The 15,078-nt window shown below is 58.3% G+C and overlaps 6 protein-coding genes across 6 annotated transcripts; 1 reads left to right on the top strand and 5 right to left on the bottom strand.

The window, feature by feature from the left end:
• Window positions 1-857: 857 nt before the first annotated feature.
• Window positions 858-2,526, bottom strand: INS49_005292 (uncharacterized protein; the record flags this gene model as incomplete). The annotated part of the gene is made up of 7 exons (XM_043166073.1): window positions 858-1,045; window positions 1,206-1,293; window positions 1,434-1,532; window positions 1,636-2,148; window positions 2,223-2,269; window positions 2,335-2,366; window positions 2,438-2,526. 7 exons carry the CDS (start codon window positions 2,524-2,526, stop codon window positions 858-860), a joined length of 1,056 nt encoding a protein of 351 aa, XP_043017332.1.
• A 1,488-nt stretch (window positions 2,527-4,014) lies between these two features.
• On the top strand, window positions 4,015-4,887 carry INS49_005291 (uncharacterized protein; the record flags this gene model as incomplete). The annotated part of the gene is made up of 3 exons (XM_043166072.1): window positions 4,015-4,215; window positions 4,318-4,566; window positions 4,810-4,887. 3 exons carry the CDS (start codon window positions 4,015-4,017, stop codon window positions 4,885-4,887), a joined length of 528 nt encoding a protein of 175 aa, XP_043017331.1.
• A 763-nt stretch (window positions 4,888-5,650) lies between these two features.
• On the bottom strand, window positions 5,651-6,024 carry INS49_005290 (uncharacterized protein; the record flags this gene model as incomplete). The annotated part of the gene is made up of 2 exons (XM_043166071.1): window positions 5,651-5,698; window positions 5,773-6,024. The coding sequence occupies 2 exons, from the start codon at window positions 6,022-6,024 to the stop codon at window positions 5,651-5,653; spliced, it is 300 nt and encodes a 99-aa protein (XP_043017330.1).
• A 3,727-nt stretch (window positions 6,025-9,751) lies between these two features.
• Window positions 9,752-11,301, bottom strand: INS49_005289 (uncharacterized protein; the record flags this gene model as incomplete). The annotated part of the gene is made up of 3 exons (XM_043166070.1): window positions 9,752-9,772; window positions 9,847-10,421; window positions 10,569-11,301. The coding sequence occupies 3 exons, from the start codon at window positions 11,299-11,301 to the stop codon at window positions 9,752-9,754; spliced, it is 1,329 nt and encodes a 442-aa protein (XP_043017329.1).
• Window positions 11,302-11,952: 651 nt separating this feature from the next.
• INS49_005288 (uncharacterized protein) lies at window positions 11,953-12,684 on the bottom strand (the record flags this gene model as incomplete). The annotated part of the gene is made up of 2 exons (XM_043166069.1): window positions 11,953-12,169; window positions 12,263-12,684. 2 exons carry the CDS (start codon window positions 12,682-12,684, stop codon window positions 11,953-11,955), a joined length of 639 nt encoding a protein of 212 aa, XP_043017328.1.
• An 835-nt stretch (window positions 12,685-13,519) lies between these two features.
• Window positions 13,520-14,461, bottom strand: INS49_005287 (uncharacterized protein; the record flags this gene model as incomplete). Its single annotated transcript, XM_043166068.1, has 1 exon — window positions 13,520-14,461. The coding sequence occupies one exon, from the start codon at window positions 14,459-14,461 to the stop codon at window positions 13,520-13,522; it is 942 nt and encodes a 313-aa protein (XP_043017327.1).
• Between the last annotated feature and the right edge of the window lie 617 nt (window positions 14,462-15,078).

Below are 15,078 nucleotides of genomic sequence, written 5' to 3'. Positions count from 1 at the left end.
GTCTACATGCTGCGGGATTGTGTGCAGGGCGTCGAGACAAGCATTTGCGGATGCTTGTGCACATTTGCTTGGCTGCTTGGCTGCGCAGCTTGCGAGGCCGACCTGTGCTCGGATCATTCTTTTCTCCCCTGCTCCCCCCCCGGGTTTCCTATACACCGATAACGAGTCCACCCCCGGCAGAAGATGGCGAGCAGTGTGCCATGAACACAACAGAAAGGAAACTCCAATCCCATCATCCGTCATTGCTGGAAAGAAGCGCAGTTCAACCCCTATCGATATCCCTGGGCCTGTCTCCGGAGTCTGTGCGAGTACCGTGCAATAATCTGCCGGGGTGACTATGGTATCTGTCTGCTTGCACAGTACCTATCTCTGCTGGGTCCGGCACCAAGATCTGCCCAGGTATTCTCTAGGTTCGGGAGCCGATGCCTCACCATCTGATAGGCTATCCCACCGCTCCTTGTTCCACTTGGAAGCTGTGCTGCCCCAACCAGCTCTTTCATTATCATTACCACGACGCCTGCGAGCGGGCTGCAGTGTGGCTTGGGCCGCAAGGTTCAGCCCTGGAGGGCATCTTCACGGCATTGCGACAGTCCAATCGAGTCGGCCCTCTCGGCTGAAATCAATTGGCCGTTGCGGGTTTTGTGTCCCCTGAACCTGATCTCGACCCCACATTTCATTCGCGCGCACCCGAGGCCACAGGCCGTGGTGGATGTATCTGACTGCTGTCCCGCGCAGACGGGGCATTACGTGTTCCCGTCACTTTGGGGGTTAGGCAAAAGAGGCGCTTATCCTCGACTGGGGTGTTTATCTCCCAGGGGACCGGGTGGGCACTCTTATCATGACTACATCTATCATCATCACTCGGTGAGATTGGCGTCCTCGGCCAGCTGCCTTTGCTCCTGTGTCGAGTCGCTGCGCTCCTGGCGGGACTGTATGTCCCCAAGCTTGACCCTCCGTCTCGCGTCAATGTACATCATGTACTCCTGGTATGTGTGCGGCAACACTTTGACGTCTTTGGGCACCGAGAACGTGTAATTGAACTGCCCTGTTGGTTTGGTTGTGGTGTCGTGCTCAACATCTGGCCACACGCTTGCAAGTCAGCGGTCTGCCGGGAAGAGCAGCTTTGTCCTGGGCAGGCTCATGGCAGCTGGGAACGGGGGGATGGAGGGAGTTAGGAGGCCCATGTAGACGGTGCCGAAGCGTACCTCTGACCTTGCTGTCAACTCTCACATGCACCCGCGTCACGGGCTGCTTGGGATCTCTGTGCTGTGGCTCACTGCCGCCTTCCTCCAGCTGGTCGGGCATCAGAAGTCAGCAACAGGTAACATCACACGGATTCGCCGCGGTGGGTAACAGCTACCACCGGACCTAGACGCTGGGAAGGGGGGAGGGCAGGCGACGGCCCTGTGATGTGACAAGCGCGAGCCACTCACCAGTGGTGGGTCGGTATAAGCGATAGTTGCGCGTAAATACAAGACGCTGCCCACGGGGACGGGGTTCCTGAAAGTACAGGGATCGGCACTGATGAATGTCTGTGATGTGTTAATAACATAGGACGTGGTCCAAGTATAAGGCGGGGGTTTGTTGGGGTCAAAGACGGCAGGAGACTCGGGCAGCGTCCAGGCGCAGACGTACAGGACGCGCGTGGGCGAAACTGGCGGCACAGCAAAAGGCCAGTTCGAAGGTCTGCTTCAGGTGGAAGCCACCAAAGATCATGGTCTGGTGTCTGTTCCTGTACTGTGGCTGCATGATTGCGGCCGTGGACAGTTGTGTGGTGCTCATGGGGACGACGTTTGCGGGCTGGCGCAAGCTGTCGTTGGGGTCGTGGTAGCGCAGCTGCCTGAGCCAGATGCTATGGATCAAGGCCGACTCGGGATCGTTGGGCTCGGTGGCCAGCAGGGACGTCTTGCTCATCTTCTTCTTTGCCAGCGACTTGGCCTCGCCGGCCTTGAAGATTGCCTCCTCCTCTGGCGTCTCGCAGACGAGAGCGGGGATGTTGACAGGCTTCTTGGTCTCGGGATCCAGGGCGACCATGGTAAAGGTGCAGGTAAGCAGCTCGTCCTCGGGCCTGGTGGGCTCGCCCTCGGGGCGGGCTCGGGCAACGCGGCAGGTGATCTCAACGCTGCTCCTGCCCGAGGCGTAGGTGACCTGGCCAGAATACTCCAGGTCACATATCTCGGTCAGTGGGTGGGCTATTGTGATCGGTCCAGGGCCGCAGTCACGGTGGTCATGCCCGGCCCGGTGTGCTTGTAGACGATGACGCCCGAGACTGCAGTGCCCGAGTTAGTTTTCCGGGGGCAAAGACGGGCCTCTCGGGGGGGGGGGGCAGCTTACGAGCGTCCAGATCCATGAAGACAGTCCCCAGCCTAAGAGCAGCCGTGTTAGAAAGCTGACAGAAGGGGACAAGCAACGCCCGCCGGCATATGGCTGTACACACCTGATGTGGCCCGAGGAGTTGATGTAGGTGTCAGACAGCCACGGGTCCTGGCCCAGGGGCAGGACGACGCGGTGGTAGCTGTCGCCCATCCTCCTGGGGCTGAGGTCGCGCTGCTGGGGGGCGAGCCTCGCGGGCTGTGGTGGTTTTGTCGGCCTGCTGCTTCCGGAAGGCTTCGATCCACGGCGTGGGCAGCCTCCCATCCGTCAGCCCGCGGAAGACGCCATCCGTGGCCTGCGGCCTCGTGGTTGCAAGCCGGCGCGTCTGGTGGGCGGTGAGCATCCGAAGCCCGGACGAGGACGAGGCACACCATCGCGCCCGGCAGGACGAGGCTACAAGGTCCGCAGACCTGCAGGCGGCCCACGGGTTGGGTCGGCCGGTCATGTTCAAATGGTGCTCAGGCGCCGCTTGTGACAGACGCGACAGGAGCTGCCGCTGCGGATCCACAGCGCAGCGAGAAGCCGCCCGTTGTGACGTCGGTTTAAGCTTATCCGAGCGCCGCTTATCGGCCAGCCGGGGGAAGCCGGCTCCGGCCAACACAGACGGCTCTGCTGTTGATACTACGTACATGGTACTAACCATTGTGATGACCTCGTTGGCGCTGTGGCCCCGACGCTGGGCGTCACTTCACCCGTCTCGACCCTGCTGCTCCAACCCGAGAGAAGCCGCTCCGCAGTCATTCATCCGGTTATGACAGCTGCTCGCAGGGGCGTCCTTTTCTCATGACAGCCTCCTGTGTCCTGTGCGATCATGTCCACATTGCAGAGTACCACTCCTGCCTGTACACCCAGGAATATCTGTGCTGGCTAACCGGGCTATGTTAGGAGACACCTCGGGGGGGGGGGGTGGATGTACGTAGTACAGTAGACATCAGCGGGCAGTCCGCCCCCAACCCGTACTCTCCGACAAGCAGCCATCTTCTCACGTAGACAGCCAGGCATTCAATCCGGTGCCGGCTTCCCCGGTTTTGTTCCAAAAATTGTGGGCTCGGCAGACGACAGTCAGGGGGTTTCCAATTAGAATCCCGGCCAAGAGTCGAAAAGGGCAGGCATGAGAGCCCGGCAATATGTCCCCAACATATGATCACTTCTTGGCTTCTGGCACCCGGGGTATCCACTGGGCAACCCCTTTGCTTCGATGACACCCAAGAGCTCCCGGCGAGCCCATGGCGAGCCCTTTTGCGGAGTGCAGCTCTCCGCTGCTCGACAACAGCGTCACATTCCCGCCCAGTATTGTTTCGGAACAGATAAGGAGTGGAGCGCTTGGGGCGAGCCTTGAATTACTGTCAACCGCCCGCAAGATTCATGCGTGCTTGACCAGCCAGCGGATACAACGCTGGACCCCTCTCCCTTCGTGTGTATGTGTACACATGCAAGTATACATGTATCCCACCTATACATGTATGACATACTCGTGTATATATATATATACACAAGCAGTCCTGAGCCACCTAGAGAGTATCCCTCCCCAGCTTCCAGCTCTGTTTGCCCAGCCTGACCGACCACCCACAGCAGCCCACGCAACCTCCTGCAAGGCACTTGACCATCTCATCATAGGTCCGCAGCAGAGTGACAATCAACATGCGGTTCCACGTCTTGACCGGCCTGCTGGCCCTGGCCTCTACAACCTCGGCTGCGATTACCTGGACCCTGCAGAAGGCCGCGAACCCTACCTCGGACCAGGCCGACGCCTACTTCAAGATCGAAGCTGCCATGAAGGCCGCTGTTGCCCACTACGCCAAATTCTCCGACGCAACCAAGAGGCTGACAATACAATACGAGGTGAGTCCTGCCTGGGCCCGAGAGAGGAGCGCTCAAAGGCGCATCCCACTTGTCTGTATTCCTGGACTTTATGTGAGTGGTCACTAATTCCGGATGGTGTAGCCGAGCGTCGCCACGGCTGACGGCAACTACAACGGCAACATCCGATTCGGCTCCAACAGATCGTACATGACCGAACGCACAGCCATGCACGAGATATCGCACACGCTGGGCATCGGCCAGACCGCAGCCTTCAACACCAAGTGCGCAGCCAACGACTGGGCCACAGCAACGCCACTCTTGAGATCTTGGGACGGCCAGAGTGCCAAGATTAACTGCGGAGGTGGCCATATCTGGCCATACGGGCTGAATGTCAGTTACTCATTGCGTCTCGCTGCCCTCTTGTTTCTCTCAATCTCTATCCCCGGGCTCCTACCACCCCTGCCCCGTACCCAACGCACCTACTCGCAGGATCATGTTGTCCGAACATGGCTTGGAACCTTTGCTTGTTTACGGGTGCGTTCCATTCGCAGGCCCGTGGCCGTAGATGGTCCTTTACAGCCGCTACATTCCATTTCTGTCCGTGGTAAAGCTGTACTGACGAAAAGAAAATAGTATGAAACCGAGTGGAGCACGACAAATGCGGACAGGCACGTGCAGCTGATCGACGCTATGTTGGCAGACGGGCTGTGAGAGGTTTTATGGCCATGCAGCAATCCCTTGCTTGTAGATAAAATTTTTGTTGATGAAGCGCTCAATTCCTCTCCTTAGTATCCGGACAAGTGACCTTGCACATAGGCTTTCTGTCTCAAAATGTCACTCTTCCTGATACAAGCCCTGTTTGCACAGGATCAAGCTCACAATTGTGAGGTTGTCCACGAGGCCTAATACGTGGGCTTGTAGCCGGATTAAGCCTGGTTGAAATACACATTCAACAACAACCTAGCCAATTGGAACAACAATTTGTTCAAAAGAATGCCTTGACCTATGTAATTGTACACCTCATCCCTCTGCAAGAGGGCGCCCCAGTTAATTGTAGTGACAGAGTATGTGTTGATGGTAAACTACCTTGCCTGGCTATAAGGACCCCAGACCGACCGTTCCCGCTCCCATGACTTGTGGCTGATAACATACTTTGCATGCATGAGTCAATCCAATTTTGCAGTCAAATGTTGAGTTGCATTAACATGGCACAGGAAGTTCAGGGCCTTGTTTGTTCAAGATGTTGACCACATAGTTGCACCAGCGCACAGTATGTTACATTTGTGCAAGACATAACGTACCGCAGACCTCAAAGCCTTTACAATTACCCAAGCCTCCTAGCTTGTGCCGTTTGGAATCCCACGATATCCATTTTATCCTGTATCTGCGCCGCACCCTCTTCCATCCGCCCATAGCGACCAGACCTTCACCAAATATGAACAATTGATAGTACAAAGGTTGCGAGGCCACCAGCTTAGTCAACAACACCGGCGGGGGTGTTGCAGAGCACTCCTTGCTCAAGCTATGACGCGTTGTTAGTATTCGCACGCCAGTACAGGCCACGACCGGGGGGGGGGGGGGGGTTGGGATGCTTACGATGGGCAGGACACAGCAGCGAGCCTGCTGGCCGATGGCAGAGCACTCGGCTTGGAAGTCGGAGGCGTTGGTGGGCACGGTGGGCGGGTCCGCGCAGTTCAGATCGGCAACACCGAGGACATCGGTAGCGCAGCACTGAGCCGTGCCGTAGAGGCCGGAGCACGGGATGTAGAGCTGGCGCTCCTGAACCTCGACGGGGGAGGACAGGGCGACGCTGGCGAGGAGGGCGGAGACGACGGTGAAGTACTGCATTTTGAAGTTGGGGTTGGATATCGAAGTGATAAATCTGGAGGGAGTTTGACAGTTTGGTAGGGGCAGCAAGATGGTGCTTGTGAAGATGAGGTGGATCTGATGGTGGGTTTGATATGTGTGAGAAGATATGTTCTGGATGGCACGAGGTGATGGCGGCTTTTGTATTCGACGACCTGGGCTCCCTCCGCCTCCGGCTGTGCGCACACTTGACCAACCCACCGTTCAGGGGCGAGCAGTATCTCTGACATCAGAGGAGGTCAAGACCGTCGTGTACCATGTGAACAAGATGACGCTAAGTGCTGGTTGCCTTTCTGTGGGAGGGTCGACACTACAAGGGACCATTTCAAGGCACATGGGCGCGGCGTCCAGGCAGCGGGAGGGAAGTCGCTACTCGGCCAGGTTCGTCTGATTTGAAGATGACCATATCCCAGCCGGGGCACCCGGTAAGGATGCGGTGGCAAGCAACGGCAGGCCTTGCCGTGACGGGCACAAGACATGCTTGTGCGAGCCTGGGGCCTCTGGGGCACCCCAGCAATGCATGAAGAAACTGGGATATGAAAAGCCTCAAGAGGAGACAAGGGGACGACGAGACGTGTATTGAAGAGCGCAAGGCACCTGAGGTTGCAGGCTAGCAAGCAAGCCGTGCTCCTGGAGACAACATGTCGGGGACAATGACGGCGATGGGTGCCAAGCTATACTACGTAGCTCTGAGCTCGAGGTGGTAGTCATCGGGCTAGGAAAGGGGCAGAAGATATATGATCAGGGGGCGGTATAAGTCGTCGATGCGCCACACGGGATCGGCACCCACAAAAAAGAAGGCTTGCTTCAGCGCCGGCGAGCCATCAGGACACACGCAAATCACAGTACTGCGGCCTAACACATGCAGGCTGGGCCGTACCACCAATGGCGTTGTGCGCACCAGGATCACAGCCCTCCGCCACAGGAAGTCATTACGGGAAGAGGCCGATGTCTAGCTCGCATGGCGCCCATCTCCCCGGTGAGAGGGAAGAAGGAAATGAGAAACGGTACAGTATCGACAGGGAGAGGCACTAGCCAGCATTGACAGGCAATGATGATCATGGTAGGACTATAGAACTGCGTGCTTCGGCGGGCGCACGAGGAGACGGGGTGGCGCACGGGGAGGCAGACGGAGTGGCGGACGAAAGTCGTAAACTCGCAACAACGTCGACATGGCGGGCGTGATAGTCTCAAATGAGCCAGGGACAGCTGAAGGCGCCCATTTCATCATGGCGCCCTGAGAGTGTGGGCGCTGTGCACTGCCCCGAGCTACGGCATGTGTGCCAGAGCAGCAGCTTCTCGACATGACACCCAAGGTAGTAAGGCAGTCAGTGAGGAGTGCTACTTGCACACACTGCAGATCCACGCAGACGTCAGTGGTGGATAGGAGTACCCGCCCCTGGGGCACGCCAATGCATGCGGCAGCCAACCATGCGCCGTGCCTGACAGGGACCCAAGGAACTCTCCGAGCCAAGCAGGAACAAGACCACACACAGCACGACGGTAGGCTGCTGTAGGCATAGTGCACAGTCGACGCGCAATTAGACGACCGGAAAAGGAGGAGCTGGGGCTGGGGCTGGAGCTGGAGCTGGCCGGGGAGGGGAGATTGTTCACCATGCCTTGTCGTCGTGGTGAGCAGGAACACACACGCAAGGTGAGCAATAACAAGACTAGTCCAGTCTATCTAGCCTGAAGAGCCAAACAGCCAGCCAGACAGAGCCAAAGGGCGACGGAGAGGTTGCATCTCAACGTCGACTAGGGCCCCTGTGGGCCCGCCGCCGCCAGCCAACCGCAGCCAGTACTGAGTACCTAGAGCGAGAGCCCCTGGTGCCTGTGGCAATCTGGGGCACACGCTCGATGACGGCAGCCGCATGGGCGCACGTACTGTTACTTCAAGTACTGCCCCAAGTAGACCGCACCCTGAGCAGCAGCAGGATTCGACTTCTGTCAGTCTGTCAGAGTTCGGTACTCTATATTAGCCGACCAACCCTGCTCCCTGCCGCTCGTCCCATCCGTCTATCTATAGCAGCGCCTCTTATGTGCGAGCGTGCCGTTGGGTCTGGGCTGACCACACTTGCCTCTCCCCCATTAGCCAACCTCTGATGTAGCCACACATCCCTGTTTCTGCTCGTGTCCGACTTCCGCTGCCTCTGACGCAGACGCAGACGGACGGCCACCGCGGGAGAGGGCAGTCCCACGGGCTGGTCATCACATGTGGACGAACGGGGGAGAGGAAACAATTGAGTTTGCTTGTGAGGGCCCGGAACCACCTAATTCCCCCCCCCCGGCCCCCCTTTCCCCCTTCTCGAACCACTCACAGACACACACCAACGGTGGCGGCCGTTACATCGGCAATCGCTGTGCACACCCATGCACACAACGGCCTGTCTCCTATGATGTAGAACCTGACCCCTTTCATCATAGGCCCTTATAATGCTGCCACACGCATGCGCACTCTCTCTTCCACACACGCGCGGGTAGGAAGACACACAGAAAGAAGGAGGACGGAGAGAGCTAGGCCCCAGACTACAGCACTGCCTATTCAGCCTGTCTCAAATCCGGTCGAGCCATCCCCGGGCTGCTTGCCTATTGCGGCCAGTCCCTTCCATCTACATACATAGGTAGCTGCCTACCTTCCTTAGGTAGGCTCAGGTAGGTAGGTAGGTAGGCCATGTCACTCACCCCCCCGATTGGACATGTCTTGACCACACTGTGCTTGGTATAACCCCCCTCTCGGGTCCGTATGGCGCTTCAAGACCTGCTAGTCGGGGCTTGTCTTCGCCACTGCGTAGCATCGGCCTCAACACGCGCGCCTTCTCCTGCTGCAACCAGCACTGCCAGTCGGCCACGCCTTGCAGCTGCTACACCGTAATAAGCTTCCTCGGGGAGGCAGCCCTGGGCCGTCGTGTCGCAACGCGCCCCGGATCGCGTCTGCTCTCCCGCCGACTCTCCAACACGCTCCATACCCAGTCTAGAAGTGATCGGTGGCCTGCGCCGTTCTGACTCTCGGTCCGACTTTCTGACCTTGGAGCGTGCCGCTCTGGCTTCTGTGTGCCCGCCCGCCCATGCCACCTCGAGTTCTGGGCGCCAGGATCACACTGTCTCCCGAGCCCCTGAGAGGCCCTGTGGTCATCTCCCACCGCGCTTTGTGACGTAGGTCACGGCACCGCACTCTCTCAGGCAGGCCCGTCGCGTATCGAAGCCAGGTGCTTGGCCGGGGCGGCCGGGGAAGGGGAAAGGGGAAGGGGTTGGTTGTGCAGGCCGCCACAGAGAGGTCACCCATGTAATAGTCATGATGGTCCGGCAAGACATTTCGAGATGCTCGCAGCCCTGCCTACCTACATTCGGGGCCCCTCCGAGAACTTGCCTTGTACCGTTGTCCAAGGCCCAAGAGCACACCCCGGTGACAGTCGAGCTGGTGGTGCCACCAGTGATTCATACGCGTGGCATGCTGTGGCCAGGATCCTACACATCTGTTCCCGCAAACACTGACAAACAAGGAAAAGGCAGCAAATGGAACTTTTGCAGGCAGACGCATTCCGCCCGGCCGATTTTGTCTCTGGGTAGCCAAGCCCCGTACCGGTTGTATTCATACAGGTGGTGCCCAAACCGCCGTCTAGCAGGTGCATATTCTATCGTCGGCCCCCGAGCATCCGTCGTCATCCCCGCCCTTCGCCTTCCGCGGAATCTCCCCACGTCACTCCATGGACTAGGCATAGAAATTGACGGTCTGCGCCATTTGTTAGCGGTGAGCTGCTCACTGCAGGGGGGTTTTCGGGGATCGTGGTTAGGGCCGGTGCTCACCTCCTTCTTCTTGGATTGGACCTCGGCGATGGCGTCGACGTAGTGCTCGTGGCTAATCTTGTTCTTGCCCATCCTCAGCGCGATCATGCCAGCCTCAACGCACACAGCCTTCAGCATGGCACCGCCGAACTCGTCCGTGCTGCGCGCCAGCTCGCCCCAGTTGACGGCACTGTCGACCGTCATCTTGCGGCTGTGGATCTTGAGGATCTGGGCACGGGCTTCCTCGTTGGGCAGCGGGAACTCGATCTTGCGATCCAGGCGACCAGAACGCAGCAGCGCGGGGTCGAGGACGTCCACGCGGTTCGTTGCCGCCAGGACCTTGATGCGGTCATCCGAGGCAAAGCCATCGAGCTGGTTGAGGAGCTCAAGCATGGTCCGCTGCACTTCTCGGTCGCCCGACTTTTCCGAGTCGAATCGTTTCGTGCCGACGGCGTCAAGCTCGTCGATGAAAATTATGGACGGGGCCTTCTCCTTGGCCAGTGCGAAGCAGTCTCGGACGAGCTTGGCACCGTCGCCAATGAACATCTGGACCAGCTGCGGACCAGCAAGCTTGAGGAATGTCGCATCTGTCTGTGCTGCACAGGCTCTCGCTAGCAGCGTTTTTCCGGTTCCGGGAGGTCCGTACATAAGAGCGCCTACATCACCGTCTTGTTAGTAGTGTACCATGGCGGAGACCCGTAGAGACAACTCGACAGCGTCGACAGTGCCAAGTGCCCACTGACCTTTCGGTGCCTTGATTCCAATCTTCTTGAATCGCTCTGCTTCCTTCATGGGCCACACAATGGCTTCCACGAGCTCCTCTATTTGCTTGTCTAAGCCGCCAACATCGCTGTACTTCTCTGTTGGTTTCTCATCGACCTCCATGGCCTTGACCCGGGAGTCGTATTCGGCAGGCAGGGTGTCGAGGATGAGGTAGGAGTCCTTGTTCACGCCGATGAGGTCGCCGGGCTTCAGATCCTCGGGGTCTACCAGCCCGATCAGTGGCAGGAAGATTGTCTGTCTCGTTGAAGTCTTGATGACAGCCGATTTCCCTACCCTCGTGGCATCGAGATCGATGTTTGCACCCTCCTCCGATGACTCTGCCGTAGGATCCAGATCGAGCAGCTCGACCACGTTGCCGACCAGGTACGGGAGCTGTCGGTTGTTCTGGATCTTCTCCCGGTTCTCCTTGATCTTCTCGTTCATGGTGGCTTTCTCATGTTGTAATCGCTGGAACTCGGACTTCATGATTCTAGCATCGTTTTCGAGGAGTCGCCTGCGGTTCAGGATGTCCTGGGTGTTGAGCGACAGGATCTCGTCGTCAATGACGTTTTCCTCCTCGGCATCCTTCATCTCAGCATCGCCATCGCCAGAAGGCTTATCATTTCCGTCACCCTTGTCGTCTTTGCCATCCTTCTTGTCCTTGTCGTCACGATCGCGGCGCTCGAGATCGTCCAGTTCCTCAAGAGACGCCATGGTGGCAACGGGGAATGACGGTCGTGTTGAGAGGTTTCGCCTCGAAGGGAGCGACCGTGCTCAAGGAAAGTCTTGAGTTGGCGAAATGGCGGGTTGGTGGCTTGAGATGGCGAAGGGTGGTAATGCAGGGGCACTCGAGCAGGCGTTGGGGTTGAGAGGGTGGACGTGGGAGGTTGGTGATGGACAGCTTCGAAGCTGGAAGCCGGCGGCTTAGCCCAAGGCAGGCAAACAGAGGCGCGTCACTGGACTTAGTCAGCCGAGCTGTCACCGCCGATAAGCTAGCTTATCAGCTACCTGACGTTTTGTTGCTGAACCACCCAACAACCCACTGCATTCCTGTCCGTATTTACCTGCCTAGCTACCTACCTAGCCTCAGGTAAACATGCGTTTTCTTCTGCAAAAGGTACGTGGATAGCCAGGCAGGCTGCAGAAACAGAGTTCATCTCACATCGAGACACAGTGTATCGGATATCCGGGACATTGCATGCATTCGCAGGATCGTAAATATGGTATCATAGAAATCATCGCGCCTGCTAGCTAATCGAATTGCCTACAAGCCTTAAGCGAGCACCGAACAAACCAACCCGTAGACAGGGCTGCCATCCCTCATCCGTGCTCTGACCAACCTGCTTTACCATACAACTGTGGAAACTACTCCTCGTCCACAAATCTGCTCGCGATCTGGCCGAAGAAAGGAACCTCAAATCTGTCGAGCATGTCTGCATCACGGTATGCCTTGAGGGTCAAGAAAACGATCAGGCCGAGGTCGCAGAGGAAAAGTAGCCATCCGAAAAACACCGACCACGAGAAGATGAGGTGGACGATAAAGACAGCGGTGAATAGGAGCGCCGACTGCCAAGCGTGGAATCTGGTCGGTGTCAGCTGCGGTCGGGCGGAAGGCCTACCACAGAGCCATTCAGGCCGGGCACATGGGTGGGCATCAAAGCTGTCTCGAACCTACCTGACGTAGTCGCTCTTCCTCTCCAGGATCAACAGCACGATGGCCCCCAGCGGCGGCAGTGCCAGGTAAGCCAGACATGCCTCGTAGTCCAGCCTGATGCCCAGGCTCGTGTCGAACTCGTTGATACCCTCCCTGTCCGCTGCCAGACCGCTGCTTATGTTGCCAAAGTAGCCATCCGCTGATCGTGCAGCGCCGGCAGGAGCTGGGCTCGCCTGGTAGTTTGGGCTGGCGATGCGGTAACCGCTGGCCTGCCAGTTGCGCTGCGGTTGAGGATGCTGCAGCGGCGGGGGGCTGGCCTGATTCGAGCGCTTCTGGTAAGTAGACGGCGAGAAGGGCCGGCGGTCTAAGGAGGCACGGGGAGATGCTGTGTCTGGCGAGCGGGACTCCTCTGGAGCAGAGGCCTGGTATGGCGCGAAGTTCATTTGGACGCGTCTGGTCGTGGACGGCAGTCCGCGGGGGCGTCGCGTTTACGGGCCAGAAGCCAACATGGCCTGTGGGATTCGTTATGGCCTCGAGCAGCCGACGGTGACGGGGGCCGACGAGCTGCGGTCGCGTCGGGTCAAGACGTAAAGCTTCTGGTGTCCAGAGGATGGAGAAGCAGGCGGTCGTGCTAATAGTGGGCCAGTGCTTTGTGGTGTTAAGAGAGGGCGGCTCGATGCGGACTCTGCCTGCCGCGCGCCCGTCGGCTCTTGTGTGGGAGGTCGCAGGGATACCGAGGCTTAGCGTCTAAACCGAACAATTGACTGGACTAGCATGTAATGTACATCAATGTGCATGTTGCCTATACAGTACGCGAGTACACCTCTGGATGGCCTCTCATGGGATTGGCGACGGCATCCCAGTCGTCGCAGGACAACAGTGAAGGCAATACAAACAGTGAGGGCAATACAGGGTGTATCGTTGAAACTACACACCTAAATAGTACTGTTGTGTGGTGTCTCCTGCTGTAAAGTGCCTGGCAAGGCTTGGGATTTCCTTGCTCCCCTGCGTGACGACCTTCCCATGTCCCTTTACTCGTCGACAGAAACTCATGGCTAAAACATTGCTGAGTAGTATATAACCCTGAATACCATTCCTGGGCACCTTTCGGTCACGAGAAACACGCCTCATCAAGGGGTCCTCCGAAGTAGGGCACAGATGCGTTTCACACGCAACGAGCGGTATTTTGTTCTATCAGCGTCATGCACCGCAAGCTCACACGCCGGAGTCGTTGATAGTCGTGGGTATTCGCGTAAAGTCCCTCCTCTCTCCCGCTCTCTATTCGTTCTTCTTGGCATCGTTCGCGCCCTCCTCCAGCATTGTCCTCCGCGACTCCATCGTCACCCACAAGCTCTTTGATGCGCCTTCCAGAGCGGTTGTGAGGCCCAGGCCTGCGCTCTGCAACATGTTCACCAGCTGCGCCCGCAGGCCGTCGAGGCCACCCTCGATACCGCCCACCCATCTCACGCCGTCAGAGTCGAAGACCTTGCCCTCGATCCTCCCGCCGACCAGCAAGAGCTTTTGCAAACCGCTCTGTGTCGTGAGGTCGTGGTAGCCCGGATTCTTCTTTCGCGTGGGCGCTGGGAAGGCGGGCGGACTCGGCGACAGTATGGACAGCGCCGCGGCGAGGTGTTGCGGCGACACGGCTGGGAGTGTGAGGAGAGCGATCTGGCCGATCATAAGCGGCGCCAGCTGGGCGTAGGTGGAGTCCTCGGGCACGGCACCCTCGGTGGCCTTGACTGCCTGGTATGCCGCCATCGACAAGTCGTGGGTATAGGTGTCCTTTGCGCCCGTTGTGTCGGACTTCCCGACAGTGGCCGGGTCGAAGAACTCGACGACCTTCAGGGCCTGGTCAAAGGTGCGTGTGCGTACGACCTGCAGCAAGATGTTGGGAGTGATATCGACGGGCACGTGGCCGTCTGGGGCTGTCGGGGCCGTCGGCACGGCGGCCAAGGCGGCTCTTAGCTCGCGCCGTATGGCGGCCCACTCGGCGGCGGTGAGGTTGTTGTGCTGGAACATGAGCATTAGAGGCGTGGACCGCAGTAGAGAGGTGTAGGTACGCAAGAGCTGGGCCTTGCGTTCCTCAGAGCGCCTTGCGCTGGGTGGCTTGGTGGGAGGGACGTAGTCATCGGGGAGCCTCAGCACCGATGCTATCGAGGCCGCTGTGGCATACTGCCTCGGGGCTGTGGCGAGGACTGAGGATGACGCCCACACCGGCATGGCGCAACGGCGTGGTTTGTGCATGTTGCATCTCCATGCAGAAGCCGCGAGCCTACTCGAGGCTTGACATTGCACCCTGGGCGGCATGCTGGAGGCGGTTGTCCGAGACGCGTGCGCCCGAGGGAACGACAAGCCAGACGGAGCAAAACAGAAAAGAGAAGAGAAGAGTACGGGGAGTTGGCCGGGTGTGGAGCTCAGTCGTGAGAAGACCTGGGCCTGCCGTGGCTGCTGTTTGGGAACGTCAATTGAGAGCAAGGACGCTGGAACCGCGCAACATCGAACTTGCTGGTGCGTGCAGCAGTCGCGTCGTCGAAAAATTTAGGACCGGCCGTTTGCCCCGGGGTGGATACTCTCTGTGGATGTATATATACATGACCCCGGGCTAAGTCTGGGTGGGCCATGCAGATCCAGCATCCGAGCAAACATGTACCTCTTACCCAGATGCCAAGACGGGCCGACAGGGGCCACTGATAAGATAAGGAACATCTGTGATAAAGCTACCACAGTACCGGGGCTGCAGGGGTGAACGGGTTGAATCGAGCGTGGATGTGCAGCGCTTCCAATGGCCGGAGCCGGCTTCATTATGACTGTGCCGATCCGACTCGACGGCTCATCTA

This window comes from Diaporthe citri (genome assembly GCF_014595645.1).
Source record: "Diaporthe citri strain NFHF-8-4 chromosome Unknown scaffold_16, whole genome shotgun sequence".
Lineage (NCBI taxonomy): Eukaryota > Fungi > Ascomycota > Sordariomycetes > Diaporthales > Diaporthaceae > Diaporthe > Diaporthe citri.
The sequence above is the reverse complement of the archived record's forward strand: the minus strand, read 5'-3'. Positions and strand labels throughout refer to the sequence as shown.